This window comes from Zingiber officinale, chromosome 3B, assembly GCF_018446385.1.
Source record: "Zingiber officinale cultivar Zhangliang chromosome 3B, Zo_v1.1, whole genome shotgun sequence".
Classification (NCBI taxonomy): Eukaryota; Viridiplantae; Streptophyta; class Magnoliopsida; order Zingiberales; family Zingiberaceae; genus Zingiber; species Zingiber officinale.
The window spans coordinates 81,584,905-81,607,780 of record NC_055991.1 but is presented as its reverse complement, the minus strand read 5'-3'; the positions used below and the strand labels follow the sequence as shown (position 1 = coordinate 81,607,780).

The following is a 22,876-nucleotide window of genomic DNA, read 5'->3' as shown; positions in this document are numbered from 1 at the left end:
AAACAACAAACAACATTTTGACATCCTGACATAATTGTCAGAAAATATTTCCTTGAAATCTCCTGTGAAAACTAGTTGACTTCCCATTAATGAGTTAGTTATAACATCATTCTTCTTCAACAACTTCAGTAATAGTGCAGAGCATAAACGACAAAAGAGGTACATCTGTGGGTAGAAAAAAAAATTTCTCGAAACTATCATGAAATACCCAGGTTGTACTTTCTTCCATCATCTAACAAACTAGGGACCACTTCATGATCAGAAGTTATATGAGGTGGTATAAAAAGAGGAATCTTCTCCGCTGGTAAGATACGTAAATATTTGCATCTGAAGTCCTATTTTCTTACACTTTCGCTACTATTCTTCTTCCACTTTTGAGAGAGGAGATTGACTTGAGCATTGGAGGGGCTAGCTCCTATTCTCACCCCGGTCTTAGATCACTAACGCTTTGTTGACTCGTCTGATTGTGCACAAGATCATTGAGAAGTTTCTTTAGATCTTGAGAAGTTTATTATTCATTGATCAACTATTCATCACAGCTAACACATTATCTCATAGCCTTCAGACAGGATGATCAAGCATGTTTTCATGCATGTCTTTAAAACAAATTGAATACAGGAATAATTGAGTAAATCGCCTATGACTTGTTTCATTAAAAGGAATAATTGTTTTTATGCAATATATTTTTCAGCTTTGATTTACACTATTGTTTTGTCGAGTATCTAGATTTTTATTTCTATACGTATTACCGCAAACTTTATATAAATCTTAAAATTTAATATATTATTATCGTTATCTCATATAGCAATTTTCTTAAAGTTAATACTTACTGACATGCATTGATATTTCTATGAATTAGGGAAGTATTGAATTGGCTCTGAAAGATCTAAGCAATACATAGATTTCTTATTTGCGAGGTAAGACCCTTAAATCCATGCAATTTCAGTAAAATTATTATATAAATCTCAAGTAGTTAAAATTGGAAAAGAAATAAGTTGTATATGAATGGATAAAGTTTATGAAATACGAAGAAACTTATTTATTTATTTTTGTATTAGATCAACACAGGTCCATGGTCCATATATAGTAAATAATTTCATATCATTTGTGGAATAATAGTTGACAAAAGTTTCTTAGTAATTAATATATTCTTGAAATATATAGGCAGACATATAATTAGAAATGTGTGGGATGTGATTTTGATGGTGGCCAACTATGTTATGTATGAGGTAAGTTATGAATCGGGAACTTAAGTCTGGGAAACTTATTAAATTATGTATGGATAAAGTTATGAACGGGAGATCTAAGTTTGAAGAGCTTACCAAATTATATATGAGTTAAGTTATGAATCAGAGACCAACGACCGGGGAGCTTGTCACATTATGGATAGTGATTTCGTTCCAAGGTTCGAATCCGTATTAACCTAGAGCTAGGGAGAAAGTTTGATCAAACGGTTATATTATAGGGCTCTTTTTATTGAACTAAACTCTACTAGAACGGTTACATTTATGTCATGAAAGCATTTAAGTTAATTATGTTATTAGAATATTTTTCTTTATGTTCACGGCAAGCAAGCGTTCGACCAACATCTCTTCCTTTGTCTAACCTAAATTAGTGGATTTAATTGTTGGCTATCATGGTTTTGAACGTGCTAGGTCTTTAGACTCATTAGATTGTTTAATGCAGGAGGTGAGATCGATGAAACAAAAGGCCTTGACAATCAATCAAGCTTAGAATGATGGCAACACAACCTGAGGACCCTCCTAGTTTATGTTTCTACTTTTATTTGAAATGCTATAATAAAATATTTAGTCAAAGAAATTTTCTTTAAGAACTACTAGTTGTTTTATAACTTGGTTGGCCTTGTTGGGTTATTCATTTATGTTTTATTATTAGAAAAGAAATAAATAATAAAAAAAAGATATATATTAAAGAGGAAAAGACGTTTGGATTAAAAGTATATTAGAGTTGTTATAGTTGGTATCAGAGCGAAGGTCATTAAAGGATTGTGCCTACTGCTTGTTCTGAGAAGCTCAAGAAATCAAGCCTCAAGTCTGTATGTATAGAGCTTCGTATCTTTCTGCTGCCCCAGTACAACCCCTACAGTAAAATCACTTGCAACACATATGATTTCAAACGGAAATCCCCAATCTGATACTTGAATTATAGGAGTCATTATAAGAGCATGCTTGATTTTATTGAATGCCTCTATTTTTTTGAAAAGTTACTTTGAAAGTTTCTTAAAAGCTATTTAAACTTTAGAGTTAATTTGGTATATATTAGCTTTCAAAACTTAGTATAAGTCTTCTAAACTTTTTTTACATAAATTTTGATATTTTATACAAGTGTTGTGAAAACTGCTTTAAACATACGTTGAAAAATATTTTTGAAAATTTCTTTTGAAAAGGTTTATAAAATTCTCTAACTCCTTTCCCCAATAATCATGAAGGTCTCTTGTTGTCAAAATTTTATTACTTTTCCTTATTGCTTTACTTAACATGTTTTTTTGTTCACTCATTTATCTACTCATGTTTTTTTGATGAATGTCAAAGGGGGAGGGTTAGGGTTTAAGTTAGAAAATAAAAGAAGAAAATCAGTATAACTTAAACTCTAGAAATGATCAAGAGAACAAGACTAATGTTCTTATTGTTGCTTCTCATAAAAATCTTTTTTTGTTGCTTATTTGTCATATATTTTTCCTAACTTAACCCAAGTTATTATTGCATAAAAAAAAGGGAGATTGTTGGTGCAGTTTGCACTAACGGTCTAACTTAGGTTTTGATAAATGACAAGTGAGTTAAGTTGAGTGTTTTGTGATCTAATTGTGTTTCCAAGTGTGCAGGAATTGACGAGTCCGAAGGACCGAACACCAGGCTAAAATCCAGGTAGGTCCGCAGGATTGGATAGCTGGTGCAAAGTCCAAATAGGTCAACGGGCCGACCGAATATCTAGCAGAAAGTCCGGTTGGGTCAGCGGGACTGGATAACCAGTAGAAGTCCAGTTGTCCGGTCTGCAGACCCAACTGGCATTCAGATTGAGGGACCGGACAACTGGCATGAAGATCTGGTGGGTCAAAAGGCTAGTCAACCAATAGAAAATTGATAAATAAAGGTAAGTCACTGGAGGAGAGTGACTAAGTAAAGACGTGTTCAGGTTGAGGGACAGTAGGCGTCGGTCCAGATTAGATCTATTTTGGATTCCTAATCTGAGATCTTGACTAGTTCTTGGTCCTGGGAGGACAGGAGCTAATTATTACTACTTATTATCACTGTGCTAATCTTATTTTTCAGATTAGATATTTTAGTTTTAGACTAACACAACTTGCAAGGTAAAAGGAAAAAAAGCCTTCGGATGAACGTTGTCCGAAGGCACCTTCAAGTAGTGGAAGACCCCTTTGCACTATTCATGGAAGGCGCCTTCCAAGGGATAAAATTTAGACATTATTGCAGATAAGGCACAACGAAGTCAGAATCAGATTTCTCACGTCGAAGGTGCCTTCAATGTCTGGAAGGCACCTTCCATGGCCTTTATAAGATAGTCTCGATTAAGCTTCTCAACACAATTGATATACGAGCTACTGCGCATCCATTTGAGGTTCCAACTGCTCCAACTCCCTGTTATGACTCTGCTGCAAACTTGCTGCACCCGACAACTGCTCTAAGGACTTATGATAGCAGCCGGCAGACCGACATCAACACACGGTGCTTTCACTTTGATCCCTACGTGTCAGTAACGAAGTTATTTTTTTGTATTTAATTACTGAAAAAGGGAAGTATAGTTTGTTACACTTGTCCTATATTTTTTGTACTTGATTCCCTTTTTCGGAGGTACCGAAAGACGTATTTTAGTGGATTATCCATCGATAGGTCCGCGGGACTTGGGTCTTGGAGTAAGAGTCCCCAAAGGCTTCAAACCAAGTAAAATCGACCGTGTTTTCTGGTGTTCTTTTTCTTACTTAATTTCCACTGTGTACTTATCTTTTAAAATCTGAAAAGAACAAGATTTTCAAAACCACGAGATTCACCACCCCCTCTCACGTGCAACTTGATCCAACAGAATATTGTAATTGGTGATCGCAACTTAATAATTAATACATCATCATGGGGTATTTCCACCTCTTTTAAGTCTTTGGGACCAAAACTAATCTCTGGTCCTTATGTTTTGTAACGACCCAAAAATTCCTTGTTTTAAGTTCTAAAAGTCCTTATTAATACTTAGAAATGCTATACAAATATTCTAGGGATTTTTAGAAATTTTTAGAGTATTTTTATGCAATTTTTGGAGATTATTTGGTATTTTTACTAAACGAAAGAAGTTTCGACAAAAATAATGTCCAAGCCAAGATTCGAACCCACCAACCGATCCAAACCTTAAGCGAATCCGGCTGACCAGGTGCCCAAGCGGGCTGTGCTGTTTAGAAAAGATAGCAAAATATAATTATGTGGTAGATAGTTAACAGAATATTGGAGTTATAAAGGGATAAGTTGATGTTGTATTTCCCATGACCTAGAAACCTTTCTCCTCTCCTTTCTTCTACGCGCAGCGTCGGGCGGCATTCTCTTCGGACGAAAATGAAAGAGAGGCTAGGGCTTCTCTCCGGCGGCCGGCAAAGGGTGAATCCCGAGAGTTCTTCACCTCCTTAAGATCTTCTTGTCGAGGAGAAGCTGTGAGCACGAAGAGGAGCCAGAAAACTCGAGTTATCCGAACCCTAGAAGCATTAGAATTCCTTCTTCTTCAGTTGTAAGTCCAAGAACACCTCTGTAAGTGCTTCCTCACCTGCAGTAGAGTAGTTCCGGATTCTTGTTCTTCTTGTTTTCTAATTTTGCTGTGAAGATTTTGGTTAGGGCTTGCAGCCATGAGACTCAAAAAAAGCATATGGAAGAATTAAGTATGTTGAGCAATTTGTTCCTTATAGTTTCCTTGTCGTGGCACGGAACAGAGGGATTAGCTGTGAGTTCGGTTGGTTTCTGAAGTTTGCTGCCATGGAAACTTAAATCAGAATTTATTAGATTTGGGTATGAACAGGTTTTAGTTTGGGAATTATGTGTATCACTTTGGTTTGAATAGCTTTGTGTAGCATGAAGTATAGTTATATTTTGGGTTTTTCTCCTTACCGTAGCATTGAGCATGAAGAATAGATGCCTTGGTTTTGGTTTCCAGTAGCATGCTGTGGTTTGTCTTTTGGCTTCCGGATTTTGTGGTAAAGAATTGTGATTGTTAGGGATTTTTTTAGAATAGCCCCAAGATTTTGTTGTTACCTTTGCAATTCTGTTGAAGCATGGTTAAAAGATTACGATTACCTTATAAAAGCTTAGCTGTGAATAAGTTTTATATAGGTATTGTTTTAGTTTTCCAGTAAGCTTAAATTGGTTGTGTAGCCTTGCAAATCTTGGTTTGTGGTTTGAGTAGCATGGATATCTGGAAGTGTTTGGATTGTAGTTTTGAGTCATTGTTTGAGTAGTGCAGTTTCAATTCCAGAATTTGCTTATGTTAAATCTGAGCATGAGGTTTAGATATGCTACTTTCATTCAAGTATATGGATTTGAGGTTCTTTATTCTAGCATGAGGTTTAGATATGTTTTCTTGTTACACTCATTCTAGGATACAGATTTGAGTTTCTCTATTCTAACATGAGGTTTAGATATGTTTCCTTTCTACAGTTTATTCCAGCAAGCTTCACATATGTTTAGAGTCAGCTAGTTTAGTTCTCTTAATTCGAAGCATGCGGTATAGGTTTTAATTCCAACAAGTTTTAGATTTAGTTTAAGCTTGTATGGTATGCAGATTTTTATAAGTATTGCTTGCATATTTTGATAAGTATTATATGCAGAACTCTAATCTTAGAGTAGATTTGATTAAGCTTATAGTGCAGATTTGATTAAGCTTATAGTGCAGAATTTTGATTAAGCTTATAGTGTAGAATTTTGATTAAGTTTGTATGCAGATTTGATTAAGTTTATAGTGCAGAATTTTGATTAAGCTTATAGTGCAGAATTTTGATTAAGTTTATAGTGCATAATTTTGATTAAGTTTGTAGGCAGATTTGATTAAGCTTGTATGCAGATTTAGTTTTAGTGCAGTTTCAATAAGCATTTCAGTAAAGTTTTATTAAGTATTTCCATGCAATTCTGTTAAGCATTTCAGTGCAGAGTTAATAAGCATTTTAGTGCAGTTTTGTATGAGACATCTTTTTAACAGAGGTATTAACAAGTATAAGCAAGATAAAGAAAAGAAAGAAAAAGGCAAAGGCCTTAAGTAGATCCCAAAGTCAAGACTTTAGGGATTTTGGCACACAAGGTGCTTGTTAAAATGTCAAGACATTTAAAGAAGAAGTAAATAAGATATTTTACTTTGAAGAGGCTAGTACCCGACTTCCGAGGTTGTCGTTAAACAAATCCAGGTGACCAATTCCGAGGCCTTGGCCCTGGTAAGACCGAGGTCTTTACCCTCGTAGAACTAGTGGCTCGCTACCCCAATCTCTATTAGGGAGCGCGCTTTGGTACTACGCCTGGGCCCAAGAGAAGTTGATTATTATTTTGAAGTATTAAAGTATAAGTTTTTAAGCAAGTGAAATAAGATTCAGAAAGTGTTTAAAATTCAGCAAGTTTTAGTTTTCCTTATGCTAGCATGTTATTCTGATTAGCTTTACATGTTTAGCATTCCAGTATGCGTTGTTCTTTTGCTATTAGATGAGTATGTGTAGTATTTTCTTTAGAGCTTTCAGTTCTTGGATTTCAGTATATTTACATGCATATTCGAGTTTTTGTGAGATAGATAGCGCTTACTAAGCATTTTTGCTTATAGATTGCATTTCCTCTTACTGCAGATACAGGAAAGGAAAAGCTATAGAAAAGGAAGGCGACAAGGAGGTGTCCGATGATGTGTGATGCCAGGACTATGGGAGAGACTTGGGACATTATTAAGTTTCCGTGTTTTAGCGGTTAAGAAGCATTTGAGATTGTACCTTATATTCATGTCATTTGAGATTATTCTTGTTTTAGATTGCATGCTAAGATGAGTTTTGTTTAGTAAGTAGATACGTTGTGTTTGCATTGAGATATAGTTTCATATGTTTCTGTTATTATGAGTTATATGTGCATGTTCTGAATTTGGAGTATTGTATTATATTTTAGTCCTGCCGAACAGCATATACTCTGCCGAAATTTTAAGTTTCTGGAAAAATTTAAGTACAGTTTGTTACACTAGTTAAGTAAGAGTTTATAGTAGTTATGTAACGGACACCTTTAGTGAGTAGTGAGAAGGGTGGTCGTTACATGTTTTCTCTTGGCTACACCCAACTGCGTGGATCTTCAATTAGCATGCATGTGATTTTCTAGCTCGATTAGAATCACCATCAGTTTGGCCACTTGCAAAGTGATGCAAAAAAGCTTTGAGAAAGTCCTTGAAACATCATATGGACTTGGTCGAGAGTCGATTGAACCATCTATGCGCTGAGCCGGACATAGTCATGAGGAACACTCGGCACTTAACCCAGTCTTTGTATTGATGGAGGATAGCCGCGTTTTCAAATTTGAGTTAGTGGTCTTCTAGGTCGGCCGCCCCTCCATATTCTCCGATTGAGAAAGGTTAGCAATGAGCCGACAGTTTATCCTCCACAATTTCTTGGGAGAACAGTTTGCTCGCCCGCTCGGGGGAGCTACTGGTCAACGGGGCTTTTTCTCTATGGTGGTTTCGAGTGGGTGCATTTTCAAAGGATCATCCTTGAGGTCGCTCCGCTCGACCCATGTTGTCAAGAGGTGTGTAGAACAACGCCCGGTGATATGCTATCGGTGATGAGGGCACGGGCGAGAGGCTGGCCAGATGTACAGGTGCTTGCAAGAAGGTGATCAGGGGAGACTGGATCGACTGGAACCCGATTGGGCCTTCCACTCGAGTACCTCGCTCAGCCTGATGGCCAGTCGCAGACACAGCAGGCTCGTTCGGAAGATAGAACTCGATCGTTGTTTGTTGCTATTGCACAGTGTCACAATGGCGAGTCATCCAGTCTCATCTATCCTCACATTTCATATGCAGGCGAAGTTCTCACAGATGAAGCCAAATATGATCTTGTCTGAAATCGGTGAAGATGAAATGTTGGATATGTGGCAATGATGTTGACCAAATAAAGACTTCTCGATGGTGAGTCAACCAGTCTCCTCTATCCTCACATTTCAGATGCAGGTGCAGTTCTCACAGATGAAGTCAAATATGATCCTGTCTAAAATCGATAAAGATGAAATGTTGGATATGTGGCTCGAATGTTGACCAAATAAAGACTTCTCGATGGTGAGTCATCCAGTCTCGTCCATCCTTACATTTCAGATGCAGGTGAAGTTCCCACAGATGAAGTCAAATATGATCCTGTCTGAAATCGATAGAGATGAAATGTTGGATATGTGGCTTGGATGTTGACCAAATAAAGACTTCTCGTTGTCAAAATATAACTTTGAAGCACTCCTGCATATCAAAAGGAGCGTTATTGAATAGGCTAGGGAAGAGGTCCCCAGTGTAGGCCCTATGAAGCTCAAGCCAGTGATCGATAAAAGGTGATGAACAATAGTATGAATGAACAGTGGAAATTGCGTAGTCTCGCATAATGTGAGGGTACCTGCGTCTGTAGATGGAGACCCTTTTTCATAGTATTACTGTTTGTCTATGCATGAGTCTTAAAGCGTTTCTAGAAAAGGACAGACTATAAAGATGCTCTGACACTTTTCCCAAAATGGACCTGGAATCTCTTTGTTTGGTAAAGAGGAAGCTTCTGAAGCACAGCTTACATATAGAATATTCATTGTCCTTCGTGGCACAAAATGCCAAAAAGGAATATGAGGTCTTGGGCTAGGAGCCCACAACCCGCTTACCTGGCAAACCGATAGAGCTTTTCCCATGACCCGATTGGTAGTCGCTTGGCTGACTGGATATCTAGAATGTCGTCGACGACTCGTCCCTTACTCAGTCTATCAGTTTCAACCAAAGAGTTCAATAGAACCGGGAGTCCATTTTGTTCGATCGGACCGTAGTTTCGATCGGCTGAAATGCTCAACCGAACTATTCAATTGTGCTATCTTAAAGAAATTTTGGCCCTGAAGAGTGCATATCGTCTTGAGCTATTCATCCATATTGAGAAGCTTGGTGTCCGACTGGCCTGATGGTCCAGTCGGATAACTTCTTGGTCATGACGATTGACTCCTCTTACTTCAAGGGTCGACCCTTCCTTGACTTTGACCGTCATGTTAGTCGACCTCCTAGACTTTGACCTGACTCGGGGAGCCCCATTTCAATCACTGTATCAATAGCAATTGTAACCACATTCAAAAATAATACTTTTTGAAAAAAATAGATTCGCTATCTTAACATCCCTTGTGCCGGTCTGGGGTACAAACTAATCGAATCAAATCAAATAATATAAAAATATTGATATTTGATTTCGAACTTGAAAATATATATGATATTCGAAGCTCGATTCAAAGCTCGAAAATAAAAATAATTTTTGCTCGAGTTTGATTCGAAATAAAATTTGAGCTCGAGTTCAATTCAAATTGTTCAAATCTTGATTCGGGCATATGGAATCATAATTTGAAATGTCTTAAATTCGAATTCGATTCAAATTATTCAAACCTTAATTTAAATATATTTAAGATAAAATTGTATAAAAATAATTAGAATTCAATTCGAGTTCAGCTCATAAGCTTATCATGAATAATCGAATACAATAGTATAGATTTGAATTTGGCTAAAAAAATATTCGAACATGTTCGAATTCAGTTTAAATTTGATAATTTTAAATATAAATAGAATATTTTTTAATAATTTCAAATATAAATAAAATATATATTTTTTGAACTGGGTAAAAAAAAAACTGGTTAACCAACTCAATTCGTTTGCACTGTATCTCCGGTCCCACTACTTTTTGACAAAAAATCATAATAGGGTGCATTATTTTGATTTGAATGACCCAAAAGAAATAGTCCGTGGTTGCTTCGTTGCAGCGGATCCTCGTAGTCAGAGCATTCAATTATATTTATGTGCTATCTATCCGCGTTTCCATGTCGTTTACGCGTACATAAGGTCAAATGTCAAATTATGTTTTTTACACCTAAATTTTACATATTTCTCAAAATGCTATCAAGTTCGACGGCAACACAAACCCCATCGAAATTTAAAGTAAAAACTAAAAAAAGCGTAAGTTTTTTTTTTAAATCATCAAGCGTTTTTATTTATTTTTATGAGAAAGACTCCCACCTCACCTACTCTAGTGTATTATGATAGTGTTATCTGTTTATATTATTGTTTCCTATTATATACATTAAATCTTAAATTTATCCTATCTTCTGGTTATAATAATTATCAAATCATAAGTACTATAAATATTATAATAATTACAAAATTTTCAAATAGGTCAGACATATTAGGCAATCGTATTTATTATGAATATTATAATAGTTATAATTTAATAGTTACTATAATATGAATGTTATTAAATAGAATAAGTCTGAATTATAACTATTATAATGTAATTATTAAATGAACATGTCAAATTATATTATAGTAGTTAAAAAATTATAACTTTTATAATAATTATAAGAGTTAAGTTTTATAAATACTACAATTAATTATGTATTATAGTAGTTATGAAATTTTAGCTATTACATAGTTAATTGATTCAAAATTAAATATGTGATAGAAACTGATAATATTAAACAATATACTTAAGAATAATTATATCATTTTAAGAGGGCGGATGGGATGTTGATAAATAAATTTTAAAATGCAAATATATTATCATCTAACAGCCAGACGTCCGTAGTTAAGAATAGAACAGCAAATACATGGGAACCATTAGAACATTGTTGCCAGTACACTATTCCGGGATGTAATGATTATAAAGTAAAACGAAAGTCCTTTTATCCAATAAATCTTTTCCGTTTTCCTTATTTATTTAAATTGGTAATTTATCAAGAATCTGAAAACATCCGAGGGTGAAAATGAAATTTTCCTAAAAGTTCTATCTATACGCTATAAATACAAGAGGAAGCTTCAACAATGGCAGTTGGATCTGGAGTTTTCCTCTCACACACGAAGGTTATTCTTCTACTCTTCTTCTTCTTTTCGTTTGGTTTACTTTGGATCGATCGAACCGATTTCATTTTGCGTTGTTCGACTTTTTTTTCCTTTACATTTTCACTTACTTTTTCCTGAGACGATCATGGTTCGGCTTTCTTGTTCGATCTATAAAGTCTTCTCGAATATGGCAGCCGGATCTGGAGCGTTTCGTCTCTCGGCCGAAGGTTCTTCTTCTTCTTCTTCTCTTCTTTCGTTTGGTTTACTTTGGATCGATCAATCGATTTCATCTTGCGTTGTTCGACTTTTTTTTTTTCCCTTTACATTTTCGCTTACTTTTTCCTGAGACGATCATGGTTCTGCTTTCTTGTTCGATCTAGAAAGTCTACTCGAATAGATCATTCGATCAAGGAGCATCGTTAGTAGATGAGTGAACCAAGCAGATCCATCATCGTTTTGACTAAGATGATACTAGATCTTTGTGATTTCTACAGAGTTAGTTCTATGTTTGTGCTTTCCAGTTTCATCTCTTATTTGTTTCAATCATTTCATTTAATGAAAGATCATGGATTTAGATCTCTATTAGAACAGATAGAAAGTAGTTTAGGGAGGATCTGATTTCTTTCATCTAATGATTCATGGCGTTGTTGATAATCCAAAGGTGCTTGGCTTGAATGATTTAGTTGCATCTACCTTCTTTTACTTTACAGCGGAGAAGAAATGGGAGGTGGAAAGGACAAGCATGATAAAGATAGTGATAAAGGACTACATGGGCACGGGCACTCTGGATATGGGCACTCTGGATATCCTCAGGCAGGATACCCCCCGGCCGGATACCCTCCCCCGCCTGGGGCATATCCGCCTGGGGCATATCCGCCCGGAGCATACCCGCCACCACCAGGGGCATATGGATACCCTCCACAAGGTTATCCTCCGCAAGGTTATCCTCCAGCTGCATACCCGCCGGCAGGATACCCTGGTTCATCTGCACCACCACATCAAGGAGGTATGTATGTTAAGCGACCTTTGGCAGTAGATTGGTTTTTTCTCATAGAACTATCATAATTGGCTTGAGGTGAATGGTCAACTACATGTTTAACTAGAGTGTCGAAAGAGGTGGTGTTTCAACACATTGACTTTGTTGTTCTTTACTTGTTCAAGCTCATGATTAAGTAGGAGATTTGTGTGGTGGAGTTGTTGGAGTGTTTTTATGATTAAGTGATAAGATGGAGCTACCTTGCAATTCTCAAAACAAGAATCCCCCAAGAGTCTGAACCATTATCCTCACTACGAGTTAGACAGGTCTTTCTTCCGCGTAACAAACACTGAATTCGATTGCAACAGCTGAACAAAATCGCCCCATGCTTGTACAAACTAAGCCTTTGTGACACCATACTCCAATAGAAAGGATTCAGATAAGAGCTTTGCTAGTGTAACTGTATGAATAGATAATATAGCTACAAACAAAGGTGGAGGCAGGTGTTAGCTACAAACAAGGGCGGACACATATATTTAGGATTTTTTTTTTTTGTACATTTAACCATTTTAATCAATTGTTCATCTGATTAGCCCGAGTTTCTTTTATATATACACCTATCATCTACTCGGGTAGATTATAATTTGTGACTCCGCCACTGACTTCAAAGAAACCTTTCTGGTCCAACATATCCCTTGTTAACACATTGGAAACTTCAAGAATGTGTATAACTATGAAACTTATTTTTCTCAAGCCACATTACAACTTCCATTGGCGGTTCACTTTGTCAACAGGGCACGGACCTAACATGGGGGCAATGTTAGCCGGTGGAGCTGCAGCAGCTGCTGCTGCTTATGGAGTGCATCATATGGGTTCTCATCACAGTGGTTCTCATCACAGTGGTCATGGGGGCTATGCAGGCCAAATGTATGGTCACCATGGCAAGTTCAAGCACCACGGCAAAATGAAACACGGCAAGTTTGGAAAGCACAAGCACGGGAAGCATGGCATGTTTGGTGGCGGCAAGTTCAAGAAATGGAAGTGATCTCAATTGTGCTTGGAGCTACAAGATGAAGTATACCTATCTCACTACATATTTAATGAATAACATGAAGACTGGTCTGTGAAACTCGTTCAGTTTTATTTCTTTCAAGTTTTAACTTTAAGTATCTCTGCTGTAACTCTTGATTGGTTGTTTACCGTGAGTTTTTCCTTTTATGTGTATTTCTAATATTGTACTATTATCTTTATCCAATGAATTAGATCATAAGGAGAACACATTTAACATCAGACATAAAATCCAAATATATTAAAAAGTAGATGTTTGCAGTGGTGAAGAGGTCTATGGTAAGCAGTGGTAAAATCCTAACAGATTAGGATTGATTGAATGTTAAACAAGAATGAAATATCAACAAATTAAGATTGATTAGATGTTAGGTAAAGAAATTTTTGATAAATTTAGTTGAATTCAACTTTGGTAATATTTAAATATAAGTATCAATTGATTTTAATCCCCAAATACAATATTTGAGGAAATTTAAAAGGATTTGTCATAGATTGTTTGAAACTCAACTAAATAATTTGAATGATGGGCATCAATCGATTGATGTACGATAATAGTCAATTATTATCACTGTTGTAACAAATAAAATATTTATGAGTCAACTTAAAAACTCGACTGATACAACCGTTGATTGATAAATAGTAATAATTGATTATTGTCGCCACTACTTGTTGGTTGATAACAATTGGTATTCGTGTAGGCTATTTTTGTTTTTCCAGGAGGCTAACTCATTAATTTAGATGTTGGAGATTTTGCCTCTAGCGATGTTTAACAATTTGTAGTAGCTCTTTGCCTCCATCGTCTTTCTCCGCTAAATCAGAAGCTCAAGTTCGATTTATCGATAGTTGTTGATCTAGTGGTAAACGAATTAGATCCGGTGCAAATAGAGAAACTTTAGCTTGACTACTAGTAATTTGATATAGACTTTTAACTTGTCTGATTAGTGCTTGATAACAATTCATATAGGCTATTAATACTTTGTTCGAAGGGTAACTCATTTATATAGATGTCGGAGATTTTGCCTCCATATCTTTCAATCATCGTCTAATAACCTTAATTATCACGAATTAGAGCTCTTATCGAGCTTTTTGAATAGAGAACCCCTTTGACGTTTGACAATTTTAAAATCAAAGATAGATATTAAATCCTTTCTACTTAAATTATCATCTAAGTTGATTTTTTGAATTGCTTGTAGGGTCAAAATCTCAATTATTATTGATCCTATTAGAAAGCGGGAGAAGGCATGCTGGCTAGGGGTGGCGTCGAGATGACTAGTATGTTGACTGGGAGAATATTCTAAGCCGGAAGAAGATGACGTTAAATGATCCTGGAGCTAAGAGCTGTGGATCTGCACACACCACAGACGACGTCAAATTTGATCCTATCTTAAACTAAGGGAGATGATGCGCTGGCTATGGGGCGGCGTCGAGATGGCTTCGATGTTGACAACTTTAGAATATCAAGTACAGTAAAGAAAACAAAAGTAACAAATAACCAAGTCTAGGCGTTTGAGCACGTAGTGGTGTCATGTCATTCTTGAGTCGTTCAGAACTTGGAATATAGAAGCACAGCACAGTCGGAGTAGTAGAACGGCCGTAGAAGCTCGTATTAGTGTTGTGTCTTTAGGGATACTCGTGACCTTCTTTTAAAGCTCATTGGAGGCGCCTCCAACAGCTCCGAGGCACCTCCTTTGAGGATTATCAAATATGAAAGCTTCGTTGCTTATATGCGCAACGGTTATAGCTTATCTTTGCGGGGTGCCTCCAATGCGCCTCCAGCACACACCAGGGCGACTCCTCGCAAAGCAAACTTCATCTTCTTGAGGGTGCCTCTGACAGATCTAGGCCGCTTCCAAGCGCTGCTCCGAGACATCTCCGAGCATCTCTGAGGCACCTCGGACACTGTTCATCCGAGGCTACTTTTACTTTTTAACCCTACAAAAAAGAGTTAATCCAAAAACTAAAAAATACCCTGCAAAATATAGTTAGCACAATAATAAAATAGTAATATTAATTAAATCCTGTCTCTCCGATACTAGGATCTAGTTATGGTCTCATCTTAGACTTCTAAAATGGATCTAAGATAGACCAATGCCTAAAATCCCTAACTGGGACTCGTTCTCATTAGATCACTCTCCTCCAGTGCTTACCTTCACTTACCTACCAAACATCTGGTCCTCCATATTGGTGCAATAGACCTAGGTTTGATCGGTATGATCATGATTTTGATGTGTGTGTCAAAAAGTTTAAGTTGGGCTTTCATATGTGTTTGAGTCTCGCAGGACTTGGTGAACACATGAGAAACTTTGTGCGGCCAAGTTTGGGAAGCTCATCCTAGAGCTCGGATCCTTGAATCAGTGAAGGATGGTGGAAGATATCCGAGGGACCACCAGACGAGAAGCAACGGAGTAAAGCTGGGGGGAAGCAGACTTTAAGGCAACACGAAGGGCGCATAGAAAGGAGCTGCAAGCTTGGGTGCATCTGAGGGACGAAGACCGAGGAAGAGGGCTTCAAGGGAGACTCCGGAAAGGATAAATGTGAGTGAATGTAAGGTACCAGTCGACTGATACTTAGACTAGTCAACTGGTCCAAATTCACGAAGATCATAGAAGAGTTTTATGCTCGTCGGGTGCGAAGATCAGTTGACTGGTATTGACACCAGTCGACTAGTATATGGTCGTTGGTAGAAAATGAGTTCTGCAGAGAGTCGTTGGTTGTGTCTAACGGCTACATCAATCGACCGGTGCATGGACCATTCGCTGATGTCAGGTTGAGTTGATATGATGATTAACTCTCTCCTCTTATTTATAGGTAGCTTTGGGGCATGAAAAAAGTTACTCATGCTTGTTGAATAACTCCTAAGTCCTTGCCCAAAGCTTCCAAGTCTTCTCTTCCTCTCCAAACCTAAGTTGCATCTTGTAAAGAGGAAGAGACCATTGTGAGAGGTTTGCTCCACCGAAAAGGAGAAAGCTCTAGTCAGAGATTATCGAGAACTAATCCACCGAAAGATTAAGGGTTCATCCACCTCAAGGACAAGCCGTGGAATAGGAGCAAGCAATCTCTGAACCACATAAAAGAATCATGTTAGCGTTTGTGTTGTTTACTTATTGCTTTCATTGTTTTAGTTTCATTTCCGCTTGCATAAACTAACCTTGTAGAGAAAAAATCGAATTGGGGGTGACCTAGATATTCAACCCCCTTCTAGCCGGCCATCGATTCCCTACAAGTGGTATCAGAGCGAGGGCGCCCTTCAACGGACTAATCACCGAGAAGAGCAACATCAACACATGGTTGACTCAAACATTCACGCACCAAAATTCAAAGGAGATTTCTCTTAGTGGAATAAGAGAATGGAGGTATTTTTCAAAATTGATTTTGATATTATGCTAATCATGAAAAATGGTTTCGAAATGCCTAGGGATCTCAATAATGAGATACTCGAGAAAGTAAGGTGGAGCAAGAAGCAAAGGGAAGAACATTTAGAAAATTCAAAAGCAATACATCATCTACTAAATGTCCTTCCTCAACAAGAAGTAACAAGGGTTGGAAACTACTCAAGCACCAAAGAATTATGGGAAAAGCTAGTGGAGCTTCATAAAGGGACATCAGAAGCGAAATTAGCAAGAAGAGACCTCCTTTAAACTCAACTCACCAATATCAAGCTTGAAAAAGGAGAAAATGTATCAATTTTACATTCTAGAATTAAGGAACTTTTAAATGGACTAACAAGTGTAGGTGAGACACTTACAAACTGAGACATCATAATGAAAGTCATCAATACTTTCCCAAGAACCTCAACATGGAGCTCAATTGTAGACTCATTCTACATTTCAAAGGATCTAGAGAAATCTTCTCTAAATGAAGTCTTCTCAACAATGGAGCTCCATAAGACTCGGATTGAAGAATTGGATGGAGAAGCTCATAGATCAAGAGGAGTAGCCCTTGTGGCAAACAAGGGAAAGGGCAAGAAGAAAAAACCTTCATCCCCACCATCCTCCGACTCCGAAGAATCAAACATCTCAATGGATAGCGATCAAGAGGCATATATGGTAAGGAAGATAAGAAAAGCATTTAAAACTTTTTTTTACTAACAAATCAAATGCTAGGAAGAGTTCAAGAGGCAAGAGTAGAACAAGGAGAGTTATTTGCTATAATTGCCAAGGAGAAGGACACATGAGGGATGAATACCCCCTCATGAAGAAGAAAGAAGAAAAGAAGAAGGAAGAGAAGAAGAAGTCAAAAGAAAAAGGGAAGAAGGTCAAAAACCTAAAAGCAACATGGGATGATCCACCGTCATCGGAGGAAGAAGAGCACCATGTGCCCCATTTTGCTCTAATAGGAATTGATGATGTAGCCTCCACCTCATCCGAAAATGAAGAAGGAAAGAGCTCAAGTGAAGATCAAGAAGGGAGCTCAAGTGAAGGGGGAGGTCAAACTTCGGATTCGGACTTCTCGATAAGTGAGGTACATAATCTTCCTCCCCATGTTTTAATTAAAATTATTTCAAGTACAAATGATGATTTGTTTAAGGAAAAAAAGAAAGAATAAATCTTTGAAAAATGATATTTACATGCTTAAGAAAAAATTAGGATCCATGACTATTAAGGATAATAATTTGCATGTTTCTTCTTCTTATTTAAATGTATCATGCTTAGAAGAAGAAAACAAGGCTTTAAGGGAAAAGGTAGAACACCTCACCAAAGCCCTTAGAAAATTTAAAATTAGCTTAAATACCCTAAACATGATTATTGGGAGTCAAAGGGCAAGTTTCAACAAAAAGGGTTTAGGATATAAGGAATCCAACAATGAAAAATCTTATCATTGTCTAATTGCTTGGGGGTAATCAAAAACAAAAACCTTAGATAGGAAATGGATCCCTAAGGAATACTTGGTTAACCCAATTAAGAAGAATCTCTATTGGGTACCAAAATCAATTCTCAAGGGTTATAGGATTTTGGGATAAGTCAACCATCGAAGTCATAATTCTAATTTTTTTTCCTATGTGGATGACTTGAGACCTTAAGGGAGAGCACTTATCCTTGATAGAAATTCATGATAAAGAGGCCTAAGTAGAGGTTATCTTCATTTCATCTCATAATGAATTGCATTCTATTTCTAAACATAAGTGTGAGATGATAGGATGATACTAATAATTCACTTATGCTTATGACATTTTGATGAATTATGAAATGTATCAATTTTTAGTGATCATAGGCCAACTATGGGGAAAGTAAATGTTTAATTAATGAACATCTTGCCCATCGATCATAGTTGGACATTTTAAATATTTTGAAAACAATTCTATGTTCTCTTTACTGTGGTATAGTTATTTTAAAACATATGAATTCAAAACTAAGGTTTAATTTGATACAAACTTGCATGTTTTTGAAAATTTTAAGATTTGGTTAAAATTTCAAAAATAATTTGACTTTTTATGAAAACATATTTTTCTTAGTTAAAGGATATTTCAAGAAATATGTTGTCCAAATTTCATGATTTTTTGAATTTTCTAGGATTTTTTTATGTATTTCTAAAGTTGGCTTCAAAAGGTTGAAATTCGGGTTGCTTGTATACCAGTCGACTACATCAATTATCAGTCGATTGATACCAACTTTCCAACATTCTATTTGTTTTCTGAAATCAAATTTTTTATCAAAATTTGATCAGACTTGATGCCACATAGTGTATGATTATTTGGTATAATTTTTTTGATGGTGTCAAAAGGGGAGAAATGGGTAGGTTTAAGTTAGAAACCTACTTATGTGCAAAACTTGAAAATTAAGGTTGAGAGCATATGTTAAGGGGGAGTTTGGGTTTTATGCTTCATGTTTACATATTGCATGTAATTTTCAAAGTTATTATTTGTGCCTAACTTAAACATATTGCCACACATCAAAAAAGGGGAGATTGTTGATGCAATCAACCTAGGTTTGATCGGTATGATCATGATTTTGATGTGTGTGTCAAAGAGTTTAAGTTAGACTTTCATATGTATTTGATATGTGTTTGAGTTTTGCAGGACTTGGTGAAACACATGAGAAACTTGGTGCGGCCAAGTTTGGGAAGCTCACCCTAGGGCTTGGATCCTTGGGTTGGTGAATGATGGTGGAAGATATTCAAGGGACCGTCGGACGAGGAGCAATGGAGTAAAGCTGAGGGAAGCGGACTTTAAGGCAACGTGAAGGGTGCATGGAAAGGAGCCGCAAGCTCGGGTGCATCTGAGGGATGAAGGCCGATGAAGAAGCTTCAAGGGTGACTCCAGAAAGGATGAGTGTGAGTGAATGTATGGTACCAGTCGACTGATACTTGGACCAATTGACTGGTCCAAATTCACGAAGAGCACAAAAAGGTTCAGTGCTCGTCGGTTGCGAAGATCAGTCGACTGGTGTTGACACCAGTCGACTGGTGTTGACACCAGTCGACTAGTATATGGTCATTGGCAAAAAATGAGTTCTGCAAAGAGTCGTTGGTTGTGTCTAATGACTACATCAGTCGACTGATGTCGGGTTGAGTTGATATGATGATCAACTCTCTCCTCTTATTTATAGGTAGCTTTGGGGCATGAAGGAGGTTACTCATGCTTGTTGAATAACTCCTAAGTTTTTGCCCAAAGCTTCCAAGTCTTCTCTTCCTCTCCAAACCTAAGTTTCATCTTGTAAAGTGGAAGAGACCATTGTGAGAGGTTTGCTCCACCTAGAAGGGGAAAGCTCTAGCCGAAGATTGCCGGGAACTAATCCATCAAAAGATTAAGGGTTCGCCCCCTCAAGGACAAGCCATAGGATAAGAGCAAGCAATTTCTGAACCACGTAAAAGAATCGTGTTAGCATTTGTGTTCTTTATATTACTTTCATTGTTTTAGTTTCATTTCCGCTTGCGCAAACTAACCTTATAGAGAAGAAATAGAATTGGGAGTGACCTAGCTATTCAACCCCCTTCTAGCCGGCCACTGATTTCCTACACTCCAAACCTGTTTGGAATTTCTCTGGTTTTGCTTAGTGTCTGATCAATCTGATCTACTAATGTCACACCCCGAGGGAGTCCTTGTCTGATAAACGAACAACATCTCCCCCGTTATGACAACATATAAAACCTAAATACATGGCCATAGGGCAATATATGATAATATCTACAGCCCATACGGATGAAAACAAATACAACCACGTAAAACAAGAAACTAGACTATGTACCGGTACAACTTATCTCAACAAATACATAACAAACAAAAGGATACCACAAGTCCAAAAATCCACACACAAGTAATACAGTACATGAATTAGTTTGGAAAGCCAAAATACGAGTAAGAGTAACTGTTGGTCCGCTAGTGGCCGGCAAGAAGGGGTGAATTGCTTATCAACAAAAACAACACCCTTCCCATTCTTTCAACTCTAATTAAAAATAATAGTAATAGTAAATTAAATTAACAACTAAAAAGATGAGGCACAAGATTTACTTGGTTACAATATAGGTGGTTGTTAATCCAAGGATAATGAAAAAGCTCTAAAAGATCTCCTTTGGTGAAGGCGGAGAAGCCTCTTACACTTGTTAATTGCTCAGACAATTACTAGGAAATGAATACTAGAGTTGATTATCTATTTCCTAGGTCCAAGGGTCTTTTTATAACCCCTGGAAAATCTTATCCGGAGTTGGAATGCGTCTCCAATAAGCTGGAAGGCGCCTCCAGCAAGGCGCCAAAGGATAAAGCTTTATCCTTTGGCAACAACAATATTTGCCTGGTCAAAGCCGCCGTTAAGTGGTTAAAGGCGCCTTCCATGGTGGGTTGAAGGCGCCTTCCCACTGAAAGGCACGGAGGCGCCTTCCCACTAAAAGGCGCGGAGGCGCCTTTAACTCCTTTGAGGGCGCCTCTAGTAGCTCCCTTTTGGCTCTCTTACTGCTTCGATCGCTTGGGTGATTTTAGCCAACCGAGATAGGGCTCACTCAAATCCATTTTCTGGCCTTCTCCTCAACTAAACTTCCTCCTCGGCTTCTCGCCCCTCGGACCGCCACACACGTCCTTCTCATCAGTCGATATACTCTTCCACAGCACCTCGTCCCTCAGATGCATCGAGCCCGTCGACTCTCTTCCCATGTCATCCTTCTCGCTAGCTGCGTCTTCCACTCGGCTTCCTGTGCTCCTAAGCTCCTCCACATTTAGACACGGAGATCAAATACTAACAGGATCTAACCTGACTTGGTGGATCATATCAAAACTACCATGGAGTTCCAACAATCTCCCCCTTTTTGATGTGATCAAATCCAAGTTAAGTTAGGGTAAAGTACAAAAATAAATAGTTTTAATATTTGTAAAAAGAATTTGCAAGTAAAAAAAGTAAAAAAAAATATATGTAAAAATTTGCAAGTAAGAAAATTTTTTCTAGGTAACAATTTGCAAGTAAAAACTTTGCAAATATCACATTACAAAAGGTTCATTAAAAAGCCTAAGGAAAAAAAATTTAGAAAAAGAAAACACTTTGAGAAAAATTTTCTAACTATAAAAAATATATAAGTGATGAAATAATAAAAAATTTCTAAATAATTTCTGACAAACATTGAAAGCATTAGTTAATTTAAATATTTAACAATTAGTCAATTAAATATTCATTTCATTAATTGGCTTCTAGGCTGTGGCGAGGCACTAGACCTTCTTGGTTATTCGATTAATAACTACTTTCTAGACAAAGTCTCTTAAAGAAATTAAACATTTAATTTTCTCTCTGAAAGCTCAAAAGAAAATTCAATCCAAATATGATTTTAGAACCCAATATAGGTTCCTTCCTACTGGGTTAATTAAAAATTTGGGGGGTATATAACTTCTAGAGATTTTTTTATGTTGACCCCTATGAAATCGTACATGCCAGTTTAGTCTACTGATAGGTTTAACATTTAAATGATTATAGGTATTTATGCATGCAGAATTGTATTTGAATAATTTTATTTTTTCTTTTAATTTTTAATTTTTTAATTTTAAACTATCAAACAATTCTAATGGGCATGCCTTGGCTAATTGTCTTTTCAAATCAGTATTTTCATTTTCTAATTTGTATAAATTTTTAGAAAGTATTTTGATAAATTGGAAAGATTGTTCGGGTGAAAGATCACGTACCTTACTTACCTCGTGAACTAATGCTCTTCCTTCATCGGAGCTTTCCTTTGATGATCCTCCCCCTTCATCGATGCTCATTTTTGAGCTACTTTTGTCTTCTTCTTGGTAGTCAGCTAGTAGAGCTAGTCTGGCGTAAGCTTCGATCTCAGACTCGTAGAATGACGATTCATCCCATGTGGCCCTCAAATTCTTGTGCTTTAGTCTGTTGCCCTTGCCATTCTCCTTCTTCTTTAGTTTGTGGTAGTCATCCTTGATGTGCCCTTCTTCATTGCAATTGTAGCATCAAACCTTCCTTTTATTCCGATAGTCCCTTTTCATCTACGACTTAAATTTATTAGATCGAATAAATTTATTAAATTTCCTTACCAATAGTGCCGCTTCATTTGCATCGATGGATGTTTCTGTAAGGGAATAGGTTGCTTAAGCACGCAAACGCGTAGCGGGAAAACCTATTTCCTCCAGAAGATCCATGCGAAGGGAAACATAATCTTATACTAAGTTAGATCTAAAGACATGATAGAGTTATACCTTTGAAGCGTGCTCATGATCTCCCGACAGCTCGGATCACAGCATGATCAAGCGTTCGCGCCTCTACGATATCCACACGAACAAGCCTTGCTTTCGTTTGTCTCACAAACTCAACAAGATGGAGAAGAACACACAAGGTTGTGCTAGCA

The 22,876-nt window shown here is 37.1% G+C and overlaps 1 protein-coding gene across 1 annotated transcript; it reads left to right on the top strand.

The window, feature by feature from the left end:
• Positions 1-11,041: 11,041 nt before the first annotated feature.
• On the top strand, positions 11,042-13,261 carry LOC122056658 (glycine-rich protein A3-like). Its single transcript, XM_042618715.1, has 3 exons — positions 11,042-11,082; positions 11,772-12,067; positions 12,832-13,261. Exons 2-3 carry the CDS (start codon positions 11,782-11,784, stop codon positions 13,080-13,082), a joined length of 537 nt encoding a protein of 178 aa, XP_042474649.1. The 5' UTR covers positions 11,042-11,082; positions 11,772-11,781; the 3' UTR covers positions 13,083-13,261.
• The last annotated feature ends 9,615 nt before the right edge of the window (positions 13,262-22,876 follow it).